The 19,453-nt window shown below is 39.4% G+C and overlaps 1 protein-coding gene across 4 annotated transcripts in view; it reads left to right on the top strand.

The window, feature by feature from the left end:
- The window catches only part of pkn1a (protein kinase N1a), a 55,554-nt gene that overhangs the window by 32,372 nt on the left and 3,729 nt on the right, over nucleotides 1-19,453 (top strand). For all 4 annotated transcript variants that reach the window (XM_053676274.1, XM_053676273.1, XM_053676271.1 and 1 more), the window contains 20 exons: nucleotides 1,039-1,339; nucleotides 1,778-1,926; nucleotides 3,198-3,318; nucleotides 6,859-7,004; nucleotides 7,447-7,660; nucleotides 7,811-8,005; nucleotides 9,995-10,104; nucleotides 11,828-11,971; nucleotides 12,093-12,168; nucleotides 12,624-12,756; nucleotides 14,264-14,351; nucleotides 14,867-14,949; nucleotides 15,031-15,106; nucleotides 15,200-15,291; nucleotides 16,853-17,029; nucleotides 17,132-17,194; nucleotides 17,274-17,350; nucleotides 17,440-17,582; nucleotides 18,473-18,580; nucleotides 18,791-18,871. In XM_053676274.1, coding sequence (XP_053532249.1) covers nucleotides 1,039-1,339; nucleotides 1,778-1,926; nucleotides 3,198-3,318; nucleotides 6,859-7,004; nucleotides 7,447-7,660; nucleotides 7,811-8,005; nucleotides 9,995-10,104; nucleotides 11,828-11,971; nucleotides 12,093-12,168; nucleotides 12,624-12,756; nucleotides 14,264-14,351; nucleotides 14,867-14,949; nucleotides 15,031-15,106; nucleotides 15,200-15,291; nucleotides 16,853-17,029; nucleotides 17,132-17,194; nucleotides 17,274-17,350; nucleotides 17,440-17,582; nucleotides 18,473-18,580; nucleotides 18,791-18,871 — 2,577 coding nt within the window. The remainder of the gene's footprint in view (nucleotides 1-1,038; nucleotides 1,340-1,777; nucleotides 1,927-3,197; nucleotides 3,319-6,858; nucleotides 7,005-7,446; nucleotides 7,661-7,810; nucleotides 8,006-9,994; nucleotides 10,105-11,827; nucleotides 11,972-12,092; nucleotides 12,169-12,623; nucleotides 12,757-14,263; nucleotides 14,352-14,866; nucleotides 14,950-15,030; nucleotides 15,107-15,199; nucleotides 15,292-16,852; nucleotides 17,030-17,131; nucleotides 17,195-17,273; nucleotides 17,351-17,439; nucleotides 17,583-18,472; nucleotides 18,581-18,790; nucleotides 18,872-19,453) is intronic.

Genomic DNA, 19,453 nt, shown 5'->3' with positions numbered 1-19,453 from the left:
TATGGTGCATAACAAATATTCTTTTTAATAGTAGGTCGTGATTTGTCAGGTAACAATTCCTAGTGCTTACATGGTTAGCTAATCTAGTTAGCTAACGTAAGCATATTTATGGATGAGCAGGCTGTTCTTTGAGACATCCACTTATTGTATACTATATATCGTATTTTCATGTTGACGTCATAATCTTGTAGTTTGAAGTTGTAGTTTTTCAATGCTAAATGTTTCCTAAAACCATGTTTTACAAAAAAAAACAACCAAACAATTGACGTCCGGTTTGTTTTATTGCTACGGCATGATGGCAGAAGTCAGGGACATTGAACTCATGATGAAATGTACCACTGGGCACTCATTTTTCGGGCACAGTTTTCCGTTTCTGCTTTAGGGTTAATGTTGGCGTCTTCCACCTACAGCCGTAATTTGAATGCAGAATTAGCTAAAACCTTAGCAAAAATAAGTATTAAGGAATACACTATATGCCAAAAAGTATGATCTAGAGACCTGACCAATCGCACCATAAGTGCTTTTTGAACATCCCATTCCAGAGTTTGTCCCTACCTTTGCTCTTATAGTAACCTCTACTCTTCTGGGAAGGCTTTCCACTAGATTTTAGAACATGGACTTTGTGATTTGCCCATTCTGCCACAACAACATTAGTGAGGTCAGGTACTGATACAGGGCAAGGAGTCCTGGGGCGTAATCAGCATTCCAATTCATCCCAAAGGAGTTCAGTGGGGTTGAAGTCAGATCTCAATGCTGGCCACTTAAGTTCTTACCTTGGAAAGCCATGTCTTCATGGATCTCGCTTTGTGCACAGGGGCATTGTCATGCTGGAACATGTTTACAAAAACAATTGTGTGCTTCCAACTTTGTGGCAACAGTTTGGGGAAGAACCACATATAGGTTATGAAGGTCAGGTGTCCACATACTTCGGGGCATATAGTGTATATTAGGCAATGCGAGTGTGTCCACCCCTAACTCAGGTTCAGGTGTAGTGTCCACATTGTTTAGCTTTTAAACCTCTCCCACTTTTGCCTCCAGAGTGATCCGGGTGGGTTGTCCGTGCTGGAACAGCTGGGTCTGGACCACGGCTCGGACTTTTCCGATTCAAGCGTGCAGCAGCGGCTGGACGAGGAACGCGAGAAGATCCGCCGGGAGATCCGCAAGGAGCTGAAGATCAAGGAAGGAGCAGAGAACCTGCGACGTGCAACCACTGATAAACGCAATGCCCAGCAGGTGGACAACCAGCTGCGCTCCTCCAACCGGCGTCTCCAGTCGCTCCATGCACAGCTCCAGGAGCTTGACGCCCATATTGTTGTCAAGGGAACGGATGAGGCTCGTGGTGAGTCTACCGGTTAAAGCACAGAACATTGTATTGTAATGATAGAAAGGAAACTGTTGATCTTGCATTTTTAATTAATGTCAGAATGGCTCTAGATGCCACAGTGGGTTTCGGGTCAGTCATTAGAACCTTCTGTGGGGATTTTCTGTGGGGAAACTGGTTAAATCTAGTTGCTTTGATGCTAAATGTTTCATTTTTTTGTGTACCGCAGTAGTCACTTGATTGTGCTCACAGCTGGATACACATCCGTCGTGCATGAATATTTAACTTGTACAAATGCACACAGAGACCCAATTAGTGGCTCAAAAAAGAGTAGACACTGAGCAGCACTTGCTTATATTTACTCCCACTCAAATCTTAGGCTTTAAACCTCACATTACAGCAAATTCTGACAGTTTGATGGAAAGTCCTAACTTTGACCTCTGCCCCCTTGCCCAGATGATGTGCCTCGTTCTCCTGGCACAGAGAGCCGGGCATCGGCCCATCAGGAGCGCGTTGCCGCGCTGGAGAGGCAGCTCAACATAGAGCTCAAAGTCAAGCAGGGCGCTGAGAATATGATCCCTATCTACGCCAACAGCACTACCAAGGTAACTCATGCACACAGTCATTCTCTCTCTATCTGCACTGATTTTTAATTGCGGTTTAGGATGCAATAAAGAATGTCCCGAGCCCCAAAGAAAACTTCTGTTCATCTAAAGTAGTGGTGTATACAGTATATGAGCACAAATGGCTAGTGGCCTTCATGGTATATTGGCCTTTTCTTCATTCTTCAGATTGCTGTTTCTGCCATTTCTAAACAAAGAGAAAGTGCCGTTCCTAAATGAACACAAATGGTCTGAGTATCTGGCAGTGTGTCTATTGTTGCACAGTATTGCTGCATTTTGCTGCATTTTTGGCAAAATGGCTGACAGAATTAACACACTCTATAAACATCCTGGTTACAGTCGAGGTACACAGTATCTGAGATATTAATCAGTCAACATAGGTTACCAATGAAATGATAATCCGACAACCCTATAATCAAACATATTCTCTATCTCTAAACTTTATGTTAGCATTAATAAATTTAGCAGTACTGTAGGCTATTTTTTGTTGGTAAATACAGTGCTGTGCAAAAGTTTTAGGCAACCTATTTTTTTTAGTACACACTTTGTTATAGATTTTTATTTAATGACTTCTACATTTTCGCGTCAGTATAAAAACCTTTTCGATTTCCTAACATTAGTTTTCCAGCACAAAATGAAATATCACAGAAAAAATGTTTGTATGTCGGTAAAGAAAGCGGCAGATTAAGCAGGAAGAGACACTTTTCAGACAAAAAAATAACACAATGAAGGCTGCTGGGTTTTGCTGCAAAAATAAGAAGCGAATGCGACAGTCAAAGTCTACAAATGAACCGTGGCTGGTTCCGCAAGATGCTCAATAAAATTAACAGCTCATTTCCTTTTAAAACCGCACTAACTCTACCTGAGACAAAAAATGGTCGTCACACCAAATATCACCTTTCTTTAATTTATTACAGTTTACTACCCTTTATAGTATTTTCTTTAAAATGGGAGAAATGATTAATTCCATCATTTTTAAAGGCATCTTTGCTCTACAGCGTTTCTTTGCATGTGCCTAAGACTTTCGCACAGTACTGTATGCTATGCTAAGATTAGCATTAGCACTGTGCTTTTAACAAAAGGTGACAGCTCTACCACCAAATATGGCATAATCAGTTTTCCCACAGGTTCAATCGCAAATTGGTGATGACAATAAGGCATATTTGTATGACCTTTTTCTTATTTATAAACATTAAATATAAGATGGACTGTGTGTGTGTGTGTGTGTGTGTGTGTGTGTGTGTGTGACTCAGGATAAGAAGATGTTGCAGACCGCCCAGCAGATGCTCCAGGACAGCAAAACCAAGATCGACATCATTCGCATGCAGATCCGCAAAGCAGTGCAGGCCTATGAACACACTGAGGACATACAAGGTGTGTGTGTGTGTGTGTGTGTGTGTGTGTGTGTGTGTGTGTGAGCGCACTGACCAAGCAAAAACAGGTTAATAAGCAGCTAAATTGCTGTATATATGTATGTCAGTGTGTGTGTGTGTGTGTGTGTGTGTGAGAGTTTGTTGATTATTGGAGGAAGACACACTGGATGGTACAGTTTAAACGGTGGCCACCTAGAAACAGATTCTCGTTAATCCCACAGGGTTTTCTTTTTTGTTCAGAATAGCATTACAAGTATTGCAGGTAGGGTTACTTACAAATTGACTTTAAAAGCTTGGTATTCAAATGTATTTGAATATTTAACGAGATTATAATTTCACACACAGTCAGAATGAATTTCGTCAGTACTTTTATGCTGTGTTTGTATTATATAAACCACTTGAGGTGAATCATAAACTACAATGGTTTTTACATATATTGATTGGATTGTACATTTCTGTGAAACTCCGCCCCCCAAACCGCTGTTGCGTACTATATTTTCTGTGACCAAATCTCAAGTGCCCTTCCATTAGGCAAAAGAATTAAGATTCATTTAGACTGCTAAAATGTCAGTTTTAGCTTTAAGTTCTTTGTTAATGTTTTCAAAATATATTTATACCACAGAGCTGTTTCATTCTTGATTCTGATTGGCTAGAAGGTGTTGAGTAATCTTCTTCAACGGCAGTTTTGACAGCTGCGAGGCGAATCGCAGGTTTATATGACTACACTCGTTCTAATGCGTTCTTTCTATACAGCTAAGAGTACATAGTTATCGTTTCTATAGTACCAGCTGATTCACAGGAACTTGCATTTTGTAATCTAAACCTAATAATTACATTTTACATTTTACATTTATTCACTTAGCGGACGCTTTTATCCAAAGCGACTTACAAATGAGAAAATCATAATCCGATTAATAAGACAAACGTCTAATCATTGATACGGTGATACGTTTTTGTTTTTTTAACATTTATGGAAGGAGTCTCCAGTGTCATTAGGCCATAACACACTATTGTTAATTATTTTATGTATATAACAATACACCCAAAGTGTTTTTATTAATATAAGTATTGCTATAATAACATTTAATTTAGCCACAAATCTTAAACATTAGGATATATTTTCTTGCATTTACATATAGAAATATAAACCTTCTAATAGAAGTCAAACAATAAAAAATAAATCATTCCTAGTATACACACCCGTGCGCACGGACGATCAGCGACAATTGGATGTCCAGCTCAGAGACAATAGAAAGTATTAAAAGGCTGTTTGTGTAATGCTATTAACTGCACTCTACTGCATTACATCTCTCACCTGCCAGAGACCAGAGGAAACACTGTGCTGCTGCCTGGAGTCTACACAAACACTGAATTATTAGCTCAGCATTTACACACATACTGTTACACCTCTGCAATACGCGCACACACACACACACTGATGCCTTATTAGGATATAAAAGCATCTCTTCTCATCCAGCGTACACCCCCTCCACTCCCTGTGTATTCCTCACACACTCTATTTCTCACTCTCTGTCTCCGTCTCTCCCTCTCTCACACACACACAGACACCACAAAATCCTGCCCCCCCCCCCCAACGCTCCTTAGCAAGAGGGATATGCCGAGATATTCCAAACTTTCACTCAAACAATTCGTAGTACCTGTAGCGAGTATCTGTGTTTACATACCAGAACACTGCAACACATCAAAAAATGCTAACTGATATTCAAGAGTTATTCAACAGGCAGAACTTATTCCTGGGCCCTTTTTTGTTGCTATTTGTCCAGTGTTACAATGAAAGGACATTTTGAATACCAGATATAATTTTGGTTTGTTCAAACACAACTTCAAAATGACAAAGAGGAAACAAAGCTGTTTCTGATTTCCTCTACAGCTTGTGCTGGGAGTATACTGTATGGCGGGAGTAAAACGTGTAATAGGAAAATAATCAGTCATGGGGTGTTGTGATGCGGCCTGAACGTCAGCACCCTGAAGTTGATTTTTTATCCTATAAGAGCACTTCTTGCTGTGTTTTTCTACTCTTATACCACAACAATTTGCCAACAATTAATTTCTTAATTTGTTTAACCCTTTCATGCATAGTGTCCACACTTATGGACTTATGGCGTGTTCTTTATACTGTAGTAAAATAAGATGCAAATCATCCCCTAACATGAACCTCTGTAAATCGGACTATTTGTTGTTAACCTTCTACGTTAAATAAATAAATAAATAAATAAATAAAAACTAGTGTCAATTTGGACATCGGAAGATTTATAAGATTATTGTTGTTTTTTTTGTTATTTCAGGCACACTGTTTTAGCCGGTTTTACTCATGGACAATCCATTCATTTTTAAACGTAACTAATATTTAGACAGAATCGAAATTATGCAAATTTAAGTAAAAAAAAAAAAAAGAGAGAGAATATAAAAGAATCTACATGTGTGTATAAATAATTTATGCATAAAAGGTTTAAAAATGAGAATGATACTTTTTAATCATTTACAGTTAGATTTAATATTGTGGAACCTCCGCTAAACAAGTTGTCACTTACATTATAGAAGATACAAACAGCCGTTCCGTCACCAGGATCTCTTTTTTTAGGGAACAAAAAAAAAAAAAAAAAAAATACAGCTTGTTACCTAGCAACTATAAAACACAAAGTCTTTCCAGCTTTACCTCTAAACGTTAGAAAGTGCTGACACTGGAGACTGTTTCAAATCTTCTCAAAATATCAGTAACCGTACATTTTCTTTGTTAAATAGAAAGTTTCTTGAAATCACACATTTATTACTCTTAGATTATGTAGCACATCCATGGTACTGTCAGTGGTTAAGATCTGTTATTAGCTATAGAAACGATAACTATCGTATGAGCGCATTTATATACAATTGTGACTTACAGCTCACGTTACTGTCAGAGCTGCTGTTATAGACATCAATCAACATCTCCTGACCAATCCGAATCTAGAACCGTACTGTGGTAGACATAGTAGTCTTTTTAGTGCTTAATTTTTAATCTTCTTTTATTACTCCTAATTCATTTATCTCACTTTGTTATATATATATATATATTTGACTTCTTTATTATGAAATGATTTATGTGCATTAAATATTTGCACACTAAAAATCCAGGACATTATTGTCATCTGCTTTGAGTTATTCACTCTTGTATTGGATTGGCATTGCCATGGCAAAGAATATTGTCCTTGGAGCAAATTTCTTTCAGCTTCTTCGCCTCTGAGTCACTCCAGCTTCCTTATTGTTCTTTTTCGTTGGCTTTTCCTCATGTTGTTGCTTCACTGTGCTAATGTTCCAAATCAGCCTACTGGAAAAGACGATCAAGACGCCTGTCCACCCTGTTCTCCCTTTCTGAGCCCTCCTGAAACGTTTCCTTAAGAATTGTTACGAAGTGTATCGTTTCAGTCGACCGCTGTGAAATTCCTGTGTAAACGTGTGTGTGAGTGTAAAATGCGATCTAAAAGCATGCACTAGAAGTGTCCTCATTTGTGAAAAGTTGATGAAAGCTTCGACTGTCTCTCAGGAAAGCCCGACCCGTGTGGGATAGAGCTGAGGATCGAGGAACTGAGGCACCACTACCGGGTGGAGCATGCTGTTGCAGAGGGAGCCAAAAACGTTCTGAGACTGTTGGGAGCCAGCAAAGTGCATGACAAAAAAGCCATGTGCGAGGTACACACACACACACACACACATGCAAAGATGAGAGTATATCTGTTCTTACACATTAGACCATGCACTAAATCAAATCTATACAAATTAATTAACTCAATTATTATTGTCATTAAAAAATATTTTCTAAATGCAAAGCATACACGGGTTTATGTGCTTTTCTCCTCTGATTATTTTCATCCACCCTTTAGCTCTCTTTTTTGTAGCATGTCCATATTTTTTGCTCTCTCCCATTTTCTGTGACTCTGACATCAAAAGTTCCTTATTGGTTTCTTATTACATCATTTCAATGCACTTGAATTCAGAACACACAATTCACTTCACAGTTAAAAAATAGTAATAAATGTCTTGTTCAGCCTCTCATGTTGAGGTGTACCTCTCTCTCTCTCTCTCGCTCTCTCTCGCTCGCTCTCTCTCTCTCTCTCTCTCTCTCTCTCTCTAGGCTCAGTGTCGTCTGAGCGAGTCCTCTCAGAGGCTGGATCTGCTGAAGCTCTCTTTAGACCAGCGGCTGGCTGATCTGCCTGAGGATCATCCCAAAGCCTGTCTGATCAAAGAGGAGCTCGTCCTGGCCTCCTCACCCACTTTCAGCTCACGTCACGGCACCCCCTACCTACACAACCAGTACAGCACACTGTCCAAACCCTCTCCTCTCACCGGTAACTTTTACGATCTTTAAGATTTGTATAAATATTACAACAGCACAAATAGTATTTATTTGTTCGGGCAGTTCTTATGGTGTACTAAGTTGTATTCTTACAGTTAATCCTTTGTGTGTGTGTGTGTGTGTGTGTGTGTGTGTCTGTCAGGCATGCTGCAGGTGAAGTTACTAGGCTGTGAGGGCTTGTTGGAGGTGGTTCCGGGTCGTAGCCGTGGCAGCCCGGTGGTGTTGCCGTGCTACAGTCCCGGCGAGGCTCGCTCCTTCATGCGCAGTGGGAAAGGCCTTTACAGCCGAAGTGGCAGCGTCAGCGGCAAGAGTGCACCGAAAACAGATGAGCTCTCCTGTGAGTTTGTGTGTGTGTGTGTGTGTGTGTGTGGTGTGCGTGTTTTCCAATATCTGCACAATATCCTCACAGGGTCTAATAATAAAAGTTATATAAAAAAATTCTGATTTTGTAAAATAAAACGTGTTTCTTTTTATTTATTTTATTATTTATTTATTTATTTATTTTATTTATTTTATTTAGGCTTAGTTTTACATATTAGTATTAAGGATTATCTAATTAAATTTGAGCTTTTAGTCAAAAAAAAAAAAAAAAAACCCTGTACAAACCCAAAGTTTTAAATTGAGTTTAAGTTTACAATTGTACAGTTATGTTTGAAAAAGTAATTCCAATGCCCTTTCTTTCCAAAATTTTCTGTAAAATATATATATGCAGTCCCCTCCAAAACTACTGACCAATTCATCTGTTCGTACTGTACACCATTTAAGACATTTGGTCTTGAGACGGACATGAGACGAGAGTTTAGGACTTCAGCTTTTACTTCCTGGTATTTACATCTAGAAGTGTTAAACAACAGAAAACATAGAACCTTTTGTATCAGACCACCCAATTTTTAGTCGAGCAAAAGTATAGGACCAGATAAGTCTTGAAATAAATGAAAGTAAATAATATTTGGTTGCACATCACTTGCTTGCAATAACTGCATCAATCGTTGGTTTCTTCTTTTGTGAAGCTTTTCCACACGTTTACCGCAGCCTCTTTCAGTTGTCGTTTCTCCCTTCAGTCTCCTCTTCAGGAGGTGAAATGCTGCTCAATTGTTTTAAGGTCTGGTGACTGACTTGGCCAGTTTAAATCCTTCCATTATTTCCCCTGACGAAGTCCTTTGTTGAGTTGGCAGTGTGTTTTGGTTCATTGTCTTGCTGCATGATAAAGTTCCTCCTGATTAATGAGAAAAAAAAAAAGAAAATAAAAGCTGAAATTCTTATCTATCGTCTCATACTCATCTTTTGATCTCAAACACAAATGTCTTCAATGTATAGCGGCGTAAAAAATAGAACTGGTCTTGCTGTTCCAATACTTTTGGAGAAATGTATATACAAATATGAGTGTATGCATTTTGTTGTTTCCCAAAGGCTTATCATTTATGGATGCCAATTTAAACTGACCTAGGACTAACTGTTTCTACTTGTACCCATGGATTGGAATGGATGGATCGGTGAAAAATAATCGAATTTATAACGTTTTTATACAACTCCAAATGTAGACGTTCATCCAAGACCTGTTCGTTGTCTGACATTTGCTCCTTTGGCTACAATGTTCTGCATAATTATAGCCACACACCACAAAATGTCTTAAACCACGTCTAGTTCTTTGGTAGCATCTTACAGACTTCTTGTTTGGTTAAGACACAGTACGACTGGATACAGTTTATAGACATGAACAAAACATAACTGTGTAGCTGAATGCTTTAACGTTAAATGTAGGTTGTACGTCCTGAATCGCATATGTTTGGTATCATTCCACACCAAGAGGCAGTGACGCTTTACAGCAGCACCTCTTAAGCTTCAACTCATCGAGTTTGAAGTAAAAAGCCGGAAATGATGTCAATCTGACACTTCAGTTTGTTGATGCATGTATGACAGTGTACTCTGAAGTCTATAGAACAATGTTGATTGAAGCAAGCATATAAAGATTTTAGCATGTATTTACCAAAAAGTTTTTGGGTCAGATTTTCTCTTCACAGCAAGCATGTCTTGGCTAATCGACTACATTTGGTCTGTGGTGTACCTGTGCTGTACTTTTGCTGCTAACTTATATAAAGATATCATATTTAATTTCTTGTCACTATTATACTCTTTACCTGGCTGCAGTGTCCACATATGGTATCTGCTGTATACTATGTCATAGTATGTTATGTTTACATTTACAGCATTTTTTATTATATTATTGACAATAAAAGCCACTTGACTTGACTTGGAAGTGAAGGTAATTGGAGTAAAAGGAGGACACGCCACCAATATCTTCTTTTGTTTGTGTGTGTGTGTGCAGCGGAGGTGAGTGCTGTGCTGAAGCTGGATAACACCGTGGTGGGTCAGACAGCATGGAAGACAGTCGGAGAACATACCTGGGACCAAACGTTCACTATAGAGCTTGAAAGGGTGAGCATTAATAACCAACCTAGCACTGATCGCAGAACAGTTTCTTTTTTCTTAATCAATACATCACAGCGTCTGGTTATAGTGATTCGGTAAAGCAGGTATACGCCTGATTGTTAAACATATGACACCTGACTAGTTCTGTTAATGTTTTAAATACCTAAGTACATGATGAAAATTGAAAACTACAACCAGTACACGCTAATGATCCAGAATTTTATTCAACTTGCCAATGTTGGAGCAATATACTAAAAGGGAATTTCGGTTAATTATGCTCTTCTGAAGATTTGGTTTTGTCCATAAGCCATCAGATACACACAACTGGGTTGCTAACATCACCACAAACTCTCCGCACTGAAAATGTAGGAGGAAATTAGACACATTTGACCATTTTGACTGAAGAAGACCTTTACTGTTTACTCTCAATCACCACCATAACACTAACTCCTGTTAGTAAGCTCTCTCGTGGTAATTACTACTATATAATTATAGTAGTAATTACTACTATATTCGAATACTAGTAGAATAATGATTATAATTACCGTTACACTGATATACATTATGTAAGGGATACTCCACGGCTAGGTGTGCGTTACACGATTTTAACAAAGCGGAGTGCATTAAAATGATGTAACGCACACCCAGCCGTGGATGGTGTAACCGCTTACACCACGGTCACTTACCAACATTGACAAGTTAAAGCTGTCATTGATGTTTGCGGCGCAGAGTTTGACTGAAAGGATAAAAATAACGGTTACGTTAGTTAGTTGTTTTATATATGGGCCGCGAGGTCTAGAATTCTTCAGGTAGTAGTGCGATAAGATTACATTTATTTGAATTTATTTGAGAGAGAGTGAGATAGAGAGATTGTGAGTGTGTGAATGACCTGCGTCTGTGCCGCGTCTCTACTAGTAATGAAGCTGCGAGTTTAACTACCGTATGCAATGTATGTTGTTTGAAGACAGTGCTTTATTTGAGAATGGTGATTATACTGACTGGAACTACCTGTGCATTACACAGTTTGAACGTGCACCTTCCGGCCAATCAGAATCGAGTATTCAGACAGACCATGGTATAATCTACTTTATTCCACAGTGCTAGCGAATTCCCGATTCGTATTGGTCAGGTGTTGATATGGGACTTGTATGGTGGACGTTCCGCATAAATGAATTTTAAATAAATAAATAAATAAATAAAACAACTTATAATCGTCAATATGGTGACGTTTTCTGTGAGGAGACGTTTATTGACCATTTCTGGAAGGAGTCTCCAGTGTCAGAGCTTTGTAGCAGTCAGGTAAAGCTGTGACCGCTACAGGAAAGTCTTCAGGATGGAAAAGCACTGATACTTTGCAGTTTCTCAGTCACATGACTATCTTTTTTTTTGTCTCGTTAGCTTCAAGAGAGGAAAAAAAAGACAAGGAACAGCTGTTTATAGCTGTCATACTACAAGTGATAACAGGAACTAACTTGTTTCATGGATGTTCCATAATATCACGTGTATGACACATCATTAGCAAATAGGTATAAAAGGAATAAAACACTTTGGAATGTGCTGGGAAAGTAATCAACTGCGCTTTGCTTCAGGATGAATCACACCACCCTGTCGTTGATTAATTTCCTATAACAGCAATGTGTCTTATATTAGTTAATTTCTTATTTATTGTAAACAGCCCTTTGTGTGTGTGTGTGTGTGTGTGTGTGTGTGTGTGTGTGTGTGTGTCTAGTCTAGAGAAATGGAGATAGCTGTGTATTGGAAAGACTATCGCTCTCTGTGTGCGCTGAAATTCCTGAAGCTGGAGGACTTCCTGGATAACCAGAAACACACAGTTAAGCTAGAGCTGGAACCACAGGGCCTGCTGCTGGCTGAGGTACACACACACACACACACACACACACACACACAGTCTTACTTACATTCATTTATAAAGATGTTACTGTTAGTCTCTCAACCTCTTTATGTGTATGTGTGTGTGTGTATTTGTGTTCCAGGTGACGTTCTTTAACCCGGTCATCGAAAGGGTTCCACGCCTTAAGAGACAGAAGAAAGTATTCTCTAAACAGCAGGGTAAAGCCACAACAACCATCATCCCAGAAAACAGCTTAGCTTTTTCCCCAAACGTAGCCATTCGGTCAAGACGTGCCTGTAGCCGCATTTTGTTCTTCAGTAACGCCATTCAGACACTTGCTGATATGAAAGAGACAGTGTGACTATAAACATGTAGCTGCATATTTTCCACATCTGCACCTCATCTGCTTTGATCTGTCTCACTCCAGTTCGCACTCTGTTAAGCTCATGTATGGATGTAGACTTTATATAACCACGTACAAAAATACACAGACTACAAAAAGAAGTGGATCAAGCAATGAGAGGGGGAGGAAATAAAATGAGCTAATACAAACAAATGAATAGATGAGTAAATAACAGCTCTCAGAAAGATCTTACAGTGCACCCTTAGTGGGCAAATACATTTTCGCTGCATTGTGTGTTAAATGGACGTTACTTCTTGTGTGTATTGACAGGTAAAGCTTTCCTGCGTGCTCGCCAGATGAACGTGGATATCGGCACGTGGGTGCGGCTGTTGAGGAACGCCATTCCGACCGTTAACAACACGGGAACATACAGTCCCAATGCAGCTCACACAATACAGTCTGGGTAATACACACACTAATAAAACCAGTCCATACAGGATCACACAGGGGTTTTTTTATGATTGTTGCAGCCAAAAATGCTTTTTTCAAAAGAAAACTACGTGAATTGGCGAAATTGTGATTGCACAAACGTAAATAGTTTTGCACGGTCTTTCTCAGTGCTGTTTGTTGGTAAATGAGACCTCTTAGCTGTACTCATGTTTGACGCACCTGAATCGAAGAAGGCTGCGTCGTGACGACGTCACATGACACGTCTTGGCCCAAATCTGCGGTGCTTTTTAAAAATTGCAAGCTCCTGAGAGTATTTCGTGAGGAGTTTCCTTGATTTTGCGTTCAATTCTGCAATCAAAAAATCGCAAAATCCTGGAGGGACCGCAATACGCTAATATACACGTTCATACAAAATAGTGCACATCATATTCGACACATTTTGGATGATAATATATAACGTGAAACAAACTTTATGTAAATGAATTCCCTACAGAGAAAAGAAGGTTTCTCAGTGTTTTGTGTGGTGCACAGCTGAACTGTTTTAATTACTAATCTGAACAGGTTCCTATAACAATTCGATTAACGTCGTCATGGAGCCGGGAATATGCTTAAGTTCATTCTTTGAGAAATCAGACCTGATAAGTTACTGCATTTTGGACTGGAGTTGAGTTGGTCATGGTTAATGGGAAATAATATTATTAATCTGTTAGGATCTTGTACATCACTAATAATTCATAAACTCTTTGACCCATAAATCCCGCATCTTGCAACGTTCCCTGTAAAATTTCCCGAGGAAAATCCGGATATCCATCACGTTTCCGACCAGATTTTTAAACGCAATCTGAAACTGTTGCCATTCTAGTGCTCTGGCATTCAGACTTTCATTTCATTCTCTGGTTTTGCAAATGCCAAATACCTACGTTTTTATCGACTTTTTTTTTCTGCAAAAACACCTCACTTAGCCTTTTTAAGATAAGATAAAAAAAATCCCTCGTTACTGCAGCTCCATTACACAAAAAAGATAAGAAAGAATACACATTAAATAGGAATAGAATAGAAAAAATGTCTAAAAATATATATATAATAGGAATAGAAAAATAAGGATAATAGTAGTAAAACATAATAATAATGATAATATCTACACTATGAACACCACAACATATGTACAGATGAATAGGAATAGGAATTTATTCAGATGAGTAACACCTCGTTTATATACAGATAAGTGACAAATGGGATATCGCACAGTTCACAGTAGAGGATGAGCAACAAAGAGTAATAAATGAATAAATATACATAGTGCAGAATTTTATGTATGTGTTGGCGGATGTTGTAAAAAAAACAGCTAGCAGTGCTAGATTATGTTGTGCATTTTGGGATAGTTTTTATTTTTGTCACATTCCTACTGTAAAACGCTGCTAAAACTAAGACGTGTTTATTTTTCTAGTCTATCAAAGTATAGGCTTTTTATCTGCGGCTCTCTGTCTTCCTGCGTGTGTGGATATGTGTGTATGATGTAGGGAGATCTCTGTGGAGAAACTGAGCCTGGACTCGGATTCCCCCATGAAAGTGGAACTCAGGAGAGACGTGACAGATGGACAGACACCGGTGAGAGAACGAGAGAGAGAGAGAGAGAGAGAGAGAGAGAGAGATCTGTTGTTATGAGTATCCTGATGAAGCTGCCATTACAACATTGATTCATGAGGATGTCTGTAACTCAGTATTCGCATGAGAAATGGTGATAATGATAATGAGTCTTTATTGATCACATATACATATGCAGACATACCCCAGCCTGTCAGGAAGTTGGGGTCAGAGCGCAGGGTCAGCCATGATACAGCGCCCCCTGGAGCAGAGAGGGTTAAGGGCCTTGCTCAAGGGCCCAACAGTGGCAGCTTGGCAGTGCTGGGGCTTGAACCCCCGACCTTCTGACGAGTAACCCAGAGTCTCAACTTCCGAGCCACCACTGCCCCTAATACATCATGATATTATTTCTAGAACCCTCAGTCTAGAAGGCTCGATACTGCAATTCATATGAATTGTAGTCAGTGTCCGTTCTTACTCTTTACCCTCTGTCTTTAGTCATTAATTTGTTCCTTGTCTATATTTCTTCATGATTTCAGGAGAGACCAAATGTCATTGAGCCGTGCTCTCCTCTGGACTCTTCCACACCTCAAAGACCCAACAGAACACACTCGCTCAGCGGGTATACACACACAGACACACAGATTTACACATAATTGCTGTATTTTTCCCTTTGTGTTACATTATGTCTGGTCTTCTGCAGTAAACAGAAGAAAACTCCATTGAGGCTTCAAGATTTCAGGTTGATCGCCGTGCTGGGCAGAGGTCATTTTGGCAAGGTAAACATTGTCCCTTGTTTTATCTTTTTTTTTTCTTGCACTTTTGCATATTGCTGTTTTACAGTAAATGACTTCTGTAAATGACTTTTCCAGGTATTGCTGGCGGAGTATAAGAAATCAGGCTCGATGTATGCTATCAAAGCACTGAAGAAAGGAGACATTGTGGCCAGAGATGAAGTGGAGAGGCAAGTCTGCATTAGAATGCATTTAGACTGTTATGTAATCTGTAACTCGCAACATGGGGATTGGTTGCATCCAAGTGCTGAGTTTAATAAATCGTAGGGGAAAAACCACGATCAGAAATCTAAAAGCCAGGTTGAAAGGGCAAAACCAGAAATTCAATTCCATCATTAAACAAAGACCATTGACTAGGCAATGCGTGGAAAAAAAAACAAAGAAAAACAATCTAAAGGTTTAAACAGAGACATATGTAGGTAAACAAGGCACAGTAAGTTCGAAACCCAATCATGCCACAGCCATCCTTGCCCAGGAGTCTAGAGAGCAAAATGGCCCATGCTCTCTCTCTGGGACTCTTGCCCCTGTCTATCAGAGCTTTATTCATCATTAGTCAACCACAATGTATGTGGAAGAAGGCCGATAGCGCTTTCACCTTGTGTGTTACGCTGCATGAGCAGCATTTTGAGAAAAAAAAAAAGTAGTAGTAGCCCAGCTTCACATGTCTTGGAGGAAACACACCCTCCCCAGTTGGTAGCTGTTGTGTGATAAAGGAGAGCGATGGTATGTCTCAATCAGCTCCTTAGGTCATGAATATTGTGTATATTGCGTGCATGAGTTCGGCACTGGTAAGGACCCCGGCTCACTATACATTTGGACGCTGATAACTCGATTTCTGGCTACATGACTACGCACTCACGTTATAAAACGTCACTAAAAATTTAAAAGTTATATTATAATATTTACGTTTTATATGTCATATAAATGTTTTTGCTTAATCACAAGCATTTCTGTCTTGGTACTTCAAACAGGATCGTAAACTAGCTAGTGGATTTTTTATTTTTTTTTTAATCATTAAACACAAAACGTATATAGAAGGTCAAATAAGGTTAAAAATTGCTAACGTACATAATCATTTGAGAAGCACAACAACGATAACAAGTTACTGACATTTGTAAACCAGGTTGGCTGAGAGTTCATCTGCCTTTTTTTTTTTTTTTTTTCGAGCTGAGAGGCTTCAGGAAACACATGACGTCATTTCCAGTAAGGGAACATATGGAGCATCGATGCTTCCTGGTTTCCGTGGTGCATTGTGGGATTTTTTTAGGGAGCGAACGTTCCAGTGCACTGGAGGGATTTTGCGATTGAGACAGCCCATAAAATGGCCGACTCCCTGATGAGTGTCCTGACTACTGAACTAGGAAGCTGACTGACACACCACTTGTTAGTGGGTGGGAACTGGTAAATGAAGAAATTGAGGGAAAAAAGGGGGGAAAATAAATTTTATAGGCTCAGCAATGCGATCCAAAGCATGGCAAGACTTCGCAAAAGGGCTCAGGAACATAGTGTTTATAAACAGAAGCGATGAGCTGCCGGAGCGGGTTGTTAATGCAGAAGTGGTTAGTATTCAGGCAGTGATGACCTCTGGTGGTGTGGTGTGGAATTGTCCATTGAGAATGTGACCGTTATCTACATTATTACAAAAGAAATTGCATGGCTTGCATGTACTACATAGTTGTTGTCTTTTTTCTTTAATGTTCTCGTTACTTATGTCCCCTTCACTTTTTTCAGCCTGATGTGTGAGAAGCGGATCTTTGAGATAGTGAACAGCTCTCAGCACCCATTCCTGGTGAACCTGTTCGCTTGCTTCCAGACACCGGAGCATGTGTGTTTCGTCATGGAGTACACAGCGGGCGGAGATCTCATGATGCACATCCACGCCGATGTATTCGCCGAGCCACGGGCTGTGTATGTTGAGCGTGTGTGCTGATGTACATTGCGTTTATGTTTGATGGACTTTGTGGTGGGTGTGGATTGAAGGTGTATCATGATACTTGTGTCTGTTTGCAGGTTCTATGCTGCCTGTGTGGTTCTCGGCCTTCAGTTTTTACACGACAACAAGATCGTATATCGGTACGAAACCTGTTCTTCGTGTATGCATTCTTCTTTGTATTCTATCAATATTATCTGACTTCACTCTCTTAATACTCAGGGACCTAAAATTGGACAATCTGCTGCTTGACACAGACGGATATGTGAAAATAGCTGATTTCGGACTGTGTAAAGAAGGTGGGATGTGTAGTATGAGCATACGAGAATTAGAATTGCCATTAAACAAGATTATAATCTCAGTAACCTTTGTGTTTGTTTATCTTCAGGTATGGGCTTTGGGGACAGGACGAGTACCTTCTGTGGCACTCCAGAGTTTCTGGCTCCGGAGGTTCTGACAGACACGTCCTACACACGGGCGGTGGACTGGTGGGGACTCGGAGTCCTGATCTACGAGATGCTTGTTGGAGAGGTGAGAGAGAGAGAGAGAGAGACACTGTGGTGGTGTACTTTCCTTGTATAGCTTTTAAAGCAATAGTCCAGTGTTCTTCAATCTAATCTCTACCCACCACATCTGTATTTTGTCAAGTTTCACTGTACTGAGAAAAATAACAGAAAATATTTCAGAAACAGATTCAATTTAAAGGAAAATCCAAATCACGTTAAAAAAAATGCAGTGTTAAAGTGCTAAAGGAATATTGGGATCTCTAAAATTGTCCATAGTGTGTGAATGGGTGTGTGAGTGTGCGTGCGATTGTGCCGTGCGATGGGTTGGCACCCACGTCCAGGGTGACCCCCGCCTTGTGCCCCGAATCCCCTGGGAAAGGCTCCAGGCTCTAGGCTCCCTGTGACCCAGTGTAGGATAAGTGGTATGGAAAATGGATGGATGGATGGATGTATAACCCTAATTCTTTCGTTTTAAAAAAGAACAAATTATATACATTTAAAGCTTAACTTGTGGATATCTTAGACTGAAGAATTAGTGAGAGATATAAAAATGTGTTTTCCATACATCTTTATTAAAAGACGTAACAACTGCCCTTAGACTTCAATTACAAGTGAGCTTTGAGTAAACAGGTTATCTGTGCTTTTCTCAGAACAGGTAGACATGTTAACATTCTTATTTTACTAATCACACATACACCACTGGTGTGATTATGTTAAAAACCACTGGAGTATTCCTTTAATGGTGAAAGATACGTTTGTCTCACATACAGTATGTTGTGATAATACCGGTTCCAAAACAATTTTATTTAACCAGTTGTTTATCATTCTTTTACTAATAAGGTTGCCCTGAGGAAATGAGTGAATATTTACTTCCTTCTGTAGTGTATGTTCTTCTCTTTCTCTTTCTCTTTCTAGTCTCCGTTTCCAGGAGATGACGAGGAGGAGGTGTTTGACAGCATAGTGAACGATGAAGTCCGTTACCCACGATTCCTGTCGTCAGAAGCGATCGGCATTATGAGGAGGGTGGGTTCCCTATATGCACGAACACAATTAAGCACACAGAGTTTTGTAGCCTGATTATAAGACACAAGCCATAACAGCAGGCGTGTACATGGTGAATGAATGCTAACTGGTGCTAAATTGCTTCTGCTATATTTGAAACATTCTCTGTGTAAGAATGATAGAATGGAGATTGAACTGGATTCTGAAGGTTTGTTTTGTGTCGGTCGACAGCTGTTGAGGAGGAACCCGGAGAGGAGGCTGGGTTCTGGAGAGAAGGATGCTGAAGAAGTTAAGAAGCAGCCTTTCTTCAGGGTAAGTGTTTACCAACATTTTTGCCATTTAAAACAGTATATAGGTATTAAAAATCTAACTGACAGCTATACAGTATAGAGTTTGACCGACCGAGCGATTGGTTTTGCCGATTATTTGGCACAGATGACCGATTACTGGAAAAATAAATCCACACTGATAGTTTTCCCAGTTGTGTCCTTTTTGGGAGCGTCTGAGAAGAGTCTGCTGTCATTATACAATACGAGAGCGGCCTCTAGAGGCGAAATAAAAACTATCACTGACAAATTTTGTTGTGGTATTTGAAGTGTTTTTTGATTCATTTTGGATGTCTTTATTTTTATTTGTTATTTGGAGTGTTACTTTTTGGATCAGTTTGGATGTATATCTTTCATTTACTTTAATAGTTATTAATAGTTAATATATATAAATTTGTATATATTTATTTCATTTTGTAAAAAGTACAGTACATTTTCATGGTACAATCAGTACTGTTTATTTTTGTAATAAAGTTCAGCAATATTTTACTTTGCGTGTTATGTTTTCATTCAGCATCACTTTTAAAAACCATCAGCTGATTAATCGGTTGTCACCAGGTACTGCGCA

The sequence above is a fragment of the Ictalurus punctatus genome, chromosome 26 (assembly GCF_001660625.3).
Source record: "Ictalurus punctatus breed USDA103 chromosome 26, Coco_2.0, whole genome shotgun sequence".
Taxonomy (NCBI): Eukaryota; Metazoa; Chordata; class Actinopteri; order Siluriformes; family Ictaluridae; genus Ictalurus; species Ictalurus punctatus.
Note: the sequence above shows the minus strand (reverse complement) of the source record. Positions and strands in the feature narration are given on the sequence as shown.